Source organism: Sinohyriopsis cumingii, chromosome 13 (genome assembly GCF_028554795.1).
Source record: "Sinohyriopsis cumingii isolate HCF-2022 chromosome 13, ASM2855479v2, whole genome shotgun sequence".
In the NCBI taxonomy this organism is placed as follows: domain Eukaryota; kingdom Metazoa; phylum Mollusca; class Bivalvia; order Unionida; family Unionidae; genus Sinohyriopsis; species Sinohyriopsis cumingii.
Genome location: NC_142973.1, coordinates 30,081,081 through 30,089,908, shown reverse-complemented (window position 1 = coordinate 30,089,908; position 8,828 = coordinate 30,081,081). Strand labels below are relative to the sequence as shown.

The 8,828-nt window shown below is 34.9% G+C and overlaps 1 protein-coding gene across 1 annotated transcript in view; it reads right to left on the bottom strand.

The window, feature by feature from the left end:
- Positions 1 to 5,532: 5,532 nt before the first annotated feature.
- The window catches only part of LOC149785130 (uncharacterized), a 30,372-nt gene continuing 27,076 nt past the window's right edge, over positions 5,533 to 8,828 (bottom strand). The window contains exons 15-17 of the mRNA XM_089931277.1: positions 7,613 to 7,783; positions 6,659 to 6,817; positions 5,533 to 5,959 (exon numbers count right to left, since the gene is read on the bottom strand). Of these exons, the coding sequence (XP_089787403.1) occupies positions 5,813 to 5,959; positions 6,659 to 6,817; positions 7,613 to 7,783 (477 nt within the window). The 3' untranslated portion in view covers positions 5,533 to 5,812. The remainder of the gene's footprint in view (positions 5,960 to 6,658; positions 6,818 to 7,612; positions 7,784 to 8,828) is intronic.

Genomic DNA, 8,828 nt, shown 5'->3' with positions numbered 1-8,828 from the left:
AAATCGGATCGCGTTAAAAGCGGGGTCGCGTTAATGCGGGGTTTTACAATATTTAACTTTTTTTCCGAGAACATATACGTGTATACATGTACAATGATCAAAAGTCGGCTTATCATCAGATGAATATTAACTGGAATGCATTAATTAAGATATATTCAAAATAATCGATGGCTAATATATTTATAGGTTATTACTGTGCATTAAAAACATTTACTAATTTTTATTTGTTTGAATGATAATACAGATTGACCGATAATACCAGACTATCGCTATATCATGAAAAGTGTATCAACACCGTATGCTACCGTGCCGTCGTGGCATGCAGTTCATCCATAATGGATGTAATTTCATTGAAAATCGTACAGATTTAAAATATTCAATAATTTTGTAATAGTCTGAATTCGTCGTGTAAAATATAGGATGAACAAAATATTGAAACCATTTACTTGCCGTCTGATATCGTACGGTCATTGCATGCAGCTATTCCCGGGTCTACATACGGTGTCTGTACAAATTTCATACCGCTAAAATTTTATCATATGCGACAACTGCAAGAATAATTAACAATCAATGCATGATTTCAGCGTGCAAATAACTTTTATTTCAGATTTTGTGAACATCAAAAGAAACATGTGAAAACTGATAAATTAATCGTTGCGCAAAGTGCAAAGTCAGTGTGGTTCCAAATTTAAATTTCATCATTTCTTGAAAAATATATCCAATGACGTTTGACTGTTGGGTTCTAGCAAAGTCAAGAATGTTTCTTAATTGAAGGACTTTGACGCTGTCAACATCTTGTGTTTCCAGCCACCTTAAACTTGCTTCTAAATGTACTACTGCTTCAGACACTTCTGGTGGGGGAGTTGGGGTGCCATCGTCATCGTTATCATTATCGTCACTGGTTTCAGGTTCTGATTGTGCAGCTTCATTCTTCCTGCTGACATTTGTAACAATTTCGTCATCTGATATGTGTTCGTATATAGGGCAGATGTCATCTACTGAATACCAGTTAAGGATATCATGATGACTGTGCTCGTATTTTTTGAGTGCTTCTTCTGCTAAACGTACGTCGTCTTCAGTGAATCCTGTAAATTCAAGCTCATCGTCACTATCATTTTGTGTCGAGGGCGTAAAAGCTGGCCCAAGACCCTTTATCCAGCATCATTCAATGCAGCGTGCAGTGATAGCATCCCAGGCTTTACCTCCAAGGTGACATACTTCTTTTAAGTTGAGTAATGCCAATGATGTGTCGATGGATGCGTTATTATCTGCTACCATTCCCTTTATCATTTCACGGCGATAATTTTGTTTAAAATACGGAAATTATGCCTTGGTCAAGTGGCTGGATTTCTGACATAGTGTTTTTCGGGAGGTACGAAACTTTGATCTTGCCATCACTGCTGACAAGATTTTCTGCTGGGGGGTGGGCAGGGCAATTATCCAGCAGGAGGAGAGCTTTTTCCTCCAGCTTGAGTTTTCGTAAATGAGCCCAAACATCTGGAACGAATGTTTTGTGAAACCAGTCGTCAAATATGGAGCTATTCATCCAAGCATTCTTGCTGTTAGTGTACTGAAATGGAAGTGCCTTCATATTTACATGATGAAAACATCTGGGAGCTTTCGATTTTCCAATCATCAGAGGTCTGACTTTGTGGCTGCCAGACTTGTTAACACAAAATAAGAGTCACTCTGTCCTTCCTCTTCTTGAAACCTTCTCGTTTGTGACTGTCAGTCTTGGTTACAAGGGTGCGATCGGGTAACATTTTATAACATAAACCAGTCTCATCGCAGTTGTAAACTTGGTCGGCTGTGTAGCAACCGTCCTCCAGCAACTTTTTAAGCCCAATCGGGTAGGAATTGGCAGCCTCTTTGTCAGCAGAGCGGATTTCCCCAGACACAAGAACTTGGCTGATAGCGTGCCTTTTCTTGAATCTGTCTAGCCAGCCATTACTCGCGTTAAATTTGGAATCATCTCCATTGATACGGCGATCAAATTTCTCTGCTTGGGCTTTTAGAATTGGTCCAGAAATTGGAACACCTTCTGAGCGAGCTTGTACAAACCATTGGTACAAAGCTGAATCTAGGACATTGTCATTAGCTAACTTAACCCTTTTACGCTGTAAACCAGTTTCCTCTTCAAGAATGTTGGGTAGACTACGGAGCTTTCCTTCATCTGATTTCCACCCTCGCAAAGTGGACTCGCTGATTCCTAGATCTCTGGCAAGCTGAGTTTGTTGTTTGCCCTTCTTTAGTTGATCTAGGGCATACAGTTTCTCTTTAGCAGAAAACGACTTGCGTTTTTGAACTTGCTTTTCCATAACAGTAAAATATTTTTTTATATAAGCAAACAACGTACACAGATAAAGCTCGATAACTAAGTAATGAAGGCCTGCAATGGTTACGAATCACTTTTTATATAAAACAAAATTAAGCTGAACGGATGTACAATTTCATACCCTTTTAATTTACAGATAATAAAGTGGATATTATTTACTTTCAACTGTTTGTTGTTTGATCACACCGCCAAGCACAGCATACATGTTGGCGGCTTTCGTCCTTTGATGTTTATTAAATTGTGTGACTCTTGTATCAACCACAGCTTTGTCTGCTGCTTGGCTGTGATTGCAGTTAAATAAGAAGCCCATGTCGGCTATTGTTTGAGCAACGACTGTATACAGAATTCATGGAAGACAATCACAAAGATGATTTACTGGCTTTACTCATGGATCCGTAATAAGTAACACTTCCGATAATGTTTACTTCGGCTTAACAATTCAAAAACCTAATGAAACCAGTTTTCTCTTCTAGAGTAGAATACGGAGCTTCACCACAACCTGTTCAAATTGATAAATTTCAGAAGCCAAGCGTTGTACACACTATTTCTCGTACGTTATATATATCGTATTATTTTAGAATTCATACACGATCACTTCTCCAAAATCACTTAAAGAACCTGGATAAATTGTTAAGTCCGATCGTTTATTATTAAAAGTCATACGCGAATTCTTCCACCAAATTATAATAAACGTTTTACACACTATTTCTCGTACGTTAAACAAATATTTTCACGGTCCGATAAAAATACACGTAAATGAATTTCAAATTTCAGGAACCATGCCACGATTATATTATTTTAAAAGTCACAACTAATCTCATGCCCAAAATGAAGTTAATTTCTTGTTTTGTTTTTTTTACTTTTCTCCAATTTTTTTTTCTCCATGTGTGAATGAATATACAAAATTTCGGGAGCCATGCTACGACCGCGTTATATCCGAATTCGCGTTATGGCGGGGCGCGTTATAGCGGGGTTCCACTGTATCACATAAATTCTACACAATTCTTTCTTCAAATTGCAACTAAAACTAAACAGAATATGCACTTCTATCAAGTTTCCTTTAAACCATAATTCCATGTGAAACATAAAAATATGACTTAGCTAAACAAACGGATGAGTCCATGCACTTATTCAATTTCACTTATATAATCAATCATGACCTTGATAGATTTTTTTTTAAATCATAAAATGTACCATTGACGAGAAGAATGTGGAGTGGAATCTCATGGATCCCTCTTCCTTCATGTTATTTTCTCTAACAATCAAATTTTCAGCTTTATATTTTAAATATTTTTTGCATGATGAATTAAGTATTGTCATTTTCATAGCATTTTAGGTGGACAATGTAATTCCTTAGCAACTGGAGCTGCAATTTCCATGATGCTGATCTTGCTGTCAATGTTAAAAAAGCACAACATTGTTTTGCATGCAATTTATTTTACCCATGATTCTCTGTTAGTGGTCTGATAAGTAGTGCCAGTGCATGGGTCCTAATGAAATTATTATAGTTCATGAGTGTAAATTAAATAAACTCAAACAAACATTTAACCTTAATCTATGTAAAAGTATGGGTCTCAACAATATCTCAGCAAAGTGACAATGTTTGGACAATTCCAATTACTTTTATTTTGTTCTACTTGAAACTTTGCAACTAAGAATAATTTCCTCTATGATCCAAATTCTATTTTTTGGGGAGCGTACTCCACTGAGAAATGATTTGATCACATTATGATTCAAACAGCCAAAGTTTCTTACACTCTAATGATCATGAATGACTACAAAAAGTTTTCAATACAGTGATATTGATATGTTGTGAACTAAATTTGTGTGAATAGGACATATATTGAATGGTTTGAATTGTATATAAAGATTAGACATTGCATTTTAACTGTTAGCAATACATAATCCAGACATTTAAGTATATTGTGAGGCGTACCTCAAGTTACTAATTTAGGATTCTTCATTTGTGTGTTATGACACAGTTATCATGTTTTTACACATCAATCCAAGTTGCATTTAAAAAAAGCTTAGGAAAGAATCAGAAACCTGCAATATCTGGCTCAATGAAAATATGTTATCATTACATTTGAACAAATGTGTGTGTGTGTGTGTGTGATTTGGATTTTTTAACATAGTTTTAACAATTTTTCAGTTTGAACTCCTGCATTCGAGGTGGACGCTCTAACCACTCAGACCACCAGAGTGGTTGCTGAATTTGAGGTGGACCCTCTAACCACTCAGACCACCAGAGTGGTTGCTGAATTCGAGGTGGATGCTCTAACCACTCAGACCACCAGAGTGGTTGCTGAATTCAAGGTGGACCCTCTAACCACTCAGACCACCAGAGTGGTTGCTGAATTCGAGGTGGACGCTCTAACCACTCAGACCACCAGAGTGGTTGCTGAATTTGAGGTGGACGCTCTAACCACTCAGACCATCAGAGTGGTTGCTGAATTCGAGGTGGACCCGCTAACCACTCAGACCACCAGAGTGGTTGCTGAATCAGGAAATTTCATACCAAGTATACTCGTACAAAATCTGAATAACTTGTTAAGCAACAAAAAAAGGTTATTCAAAACCTTGAATGCAGGGAACATACCTTTTCTGCAGAGGTGAGTCTCTGAACCTAATTTCACTTTTTTGGGGTGTGTGTGGGAGAGGTTTATAAATTTAATTTTTTTTCTCTTGATGGTGATTTTAAACTAGCGTTCCTCCCCCAAAATCCATGCCATACTGCAATGGAATATCCCTTATACAAGAGAAGTATTGAACACATTTTGAAAATTTTGTCCCAAAATGTGACAAATTACATTAATTTGCAAAAATGTAATGACTGAAACAATATAAATAATTCAATAGTAAAAGTCATACAGGTCATGTATTCATTCAGTACAAATTATTTCAGTAACGGATGTCAGTTTTGTTATGAATTTAATTACATACCTTTAAACAGTGATTATGCACTTTATCTGGATCCACCTCCATACATATTTCTTTGGATTGTTGATTTTTTTACACACCCCAACAAACATGTATGGCAAAACACAATGTTAAAGTACATGAGCATTTTTGGACGAGATCAACCTAATGGTGTGATGCCTTTTTTTCACTTAGTTTAGTACCTGGCCACCATTGTAAAAGTCTAAAGCAATCAAATAATTTCACCTGAAAGTTTCTTGATAACATTTACAGTGCAGATCACATAATAATCAGGACCGAATAGATTTCAGTTAAACTATCACAGGGTTAATATTAGAACAACAATATTTATTTTAAGATGAATAAATGCATTAACATAAACGTTAGCAAGGGTCTATCAGTTATATAAATTCCATTCACAATGCACCTTGCAGAAGATGATGCAAATATTGAAACCTAGCTTACAATTGAGTTGCTGATACACCATGATAACAATAACAATGCTTGGCAGGAACTACCTGTGATTCTAATGGGGAAATTTAGATCAATATTATAAACTTACCCCATGATCCCTTTTCCAATGTCACCTATTGCTGTCATTGGATCCTTGAATATGTTTTTGAATCCCCCTATAATCCCTTTGATCGACTGAAAAATCTGCTTTGCTGATTGTGGAATAGTGATTGTTACTGCCTCAACAATTTTCTGTTTTACAAAAGAAAGGAATGTAACACAAATTGACTATCATTTGCAGGTATCCATTATAGTTACATTAAATTATTATCATATACACTTTATAATGTCATAGCATAATGACAAAAGATAAAAAAAAGAGTTTCAAGGCAATAATTCATCATTACAATGATTTTATGAGCCATTCATAGCATTAGAGGTGCATAATCATATCCATTTTGTAAATTTACAGTGGTATATTCAATAATGTAAATGCAAATATTTTATCCCACTACTTACGGAGTGATTTTACATGCCAGTGAGGACCTATATTTCTAAGTATTTCAAGGTGAATAGTATTCATGAAACACCTGTTTTTGTGGACTCCTAGTGCACATATCATATAGACCAGCACTCAGATTTTTTATACCACCTTTGGCCAAATCTTTTTCGGGATTGTCAGAAGAGTACAAGATGTAATAGATATGACAGGATTGCTGAAATGAGTATGTGCAAGATGTGACAAGATTGCTGAACAAAATGTGTGCAAAGAATTACATAGAAAAAAGTTATCCATCCTTGTCATGACTTATGACTTATTAGGAACAGAATTTAATCTATTTGACTCATCACATACTACAAAAGTGTAATTAACTAGCATGCATGCAAATAATGGTCATTCAAATTCTTTAAAACATTACTAATCATCAAAATTATTCATAAACTACTTACATTATAAAATGTCATGACACCATTTTTAATTTCATTGAAAAGATTGGTGACACGGGTGACCAGTTCTTTCAGTGGCCTTATAAAGGGAGGTAACTTTTCAACATTCAACTGTCCCAGTTTGGACACTAACGCTCTGACAAAACCAGGAAGGTGTGTTACCTGAAAAAGAAGTCACTTTTTTAAAACTCCAATGCTTATTCTGAAAACAGGTTGGGCTAGTTATTCTGTTTGCAATCTAGTCACAGTAATCCATTGTTCCTTTTATATACATACTTTTACATCACACCAAGAATTAGAACAATCCATTTAAGGTTGCTCATAATCATGATCAATGCTGACAATAATTATTACGTGATTTCAATTGTTGGCTTAAATCCAGAGTTTTGCTAATTAATGATTTTGGGTCCAATTAACATATAAAGCATTTTTTATTTTATCAAACATGATATAGCATGAATTTCACGAATTACAAATGTAAATTAACTGATAATATCAACACTCAGGTACAATCTAAAACAACTGCAACAAGATTAAATATCTCATAGGACCATCCTCCTCAATACTAAAGAGATCAAACAGTAATATGTAAAGGGTGTGGAATTATGAAAAAAGATCTATACCTTGAAAACCAATTGTAACTTTCAACAGGTAAACAAAAAAATCTTCATTAAGTTCAGAAAATGTACTCAAAGGCTGCTATCAAAAGTAGGAAATTGGCACAATTCATGTGTTAAAAAATTTAATATACCCATTACATCTTTCTGAATAAATCCTCATCAATTATCAGAATATTAACATTTCAAGACATACAGGAAATGATACAGTATTTAAAAATGTTACTATGGGCAACAATGTGCATTAAACATGATTTTTTTTATAGACTATACCTTTTGTGGTGACTATGATTCTAGCAATTCAGTTTAATTCATTAGATATTAAATAATGAAAAATTACCATATTTGGTAACTCTTCAAGTGCTTGAACAAATCCAGCAATGAAATCATTAAAATTTCCATTTATCAGATCCCTGAAAAGTTCTATTCCTCCCTTAATTGCTCCAACTACATTTTTCACCAAGGCATCAAACTGTTTGACCAAGTTGAATCCCATGTTTGGATCCATCTCCTGCAATAAAGATAATGTTTACTCATAAATTTGTTATCTATAGTTTATTTTTAAAAGAAAATAAATAATTGTCAAGATGCTATTCATTCAAACTTTAATATCCCAAGAATTAAGAGTCTCCAAAAACATATATTTATTTTTAATCAATGAACAGAGAATGAGATTAAAAACACACATGCATATCGCATTTACCTGAATAAAGTTATAAGAAATCATAATCATCAAATGGAAAATACCGATATTTACCAAACATCATAAAAATTGAGAAATGTAATATCAGGACTTAAAGGAGACCAGAAATCAAACTTTTCCTTTTACGTATGTAATTCTCTACAGATTTTAATTCAATTGTAATGTTTATAAATTAAATATCGTAAGCAGGTAGTGATTATATTGCATGGAAGATACCATGATTCTGTAAATTGCCAAGTTTTTCTGAGTTTTGATGAGACCACAGATCCTCGAATACAAACATAAACATGGTGAGCAAGACAGACAGGAGGAGACCAGATTTGGGTTGCACATTCAAAAGTTGAATCTGCTGTCTGGTATAATAGTGTATGTACTGTACTGGTCAGTGCTCAATAAAATTTCTTTAGGCACAGGCCCCGGGCTGGTGACTTAAATAAACTCAAGCCCTGGCTGAAATTCCACAAGCCCAGACAGTTCATACCTGTCAATTCTCAAGCCAGGAGAAAAACATCCTGATTTTCGGGGTATTTACTCATCTACCTCCCGATTTTGTAAAATCTCCCAATTTTTCACAGAAGTCCCGATTATTACATTATTTCTGTCAATTTTTATTTCTCAAAAGAAGAAAAAAAAAACATACAGAAATAGATATAACATATGCAATCCACAGATGCCATATTCTATTTTATCACTTGTGAATACTGTAGTGATGAAATCAGTGCAAGATTTAGGCATAAGCTAAACAAGCTACAGCTTAGGGCCTCACAGTCTGAACTTACAGTCTGAAGGGGCCTCTCAAATTTATTTTATATCAGATAGGGCCTCTACAGCTTCCCATAGCTTAGGGCCTCAC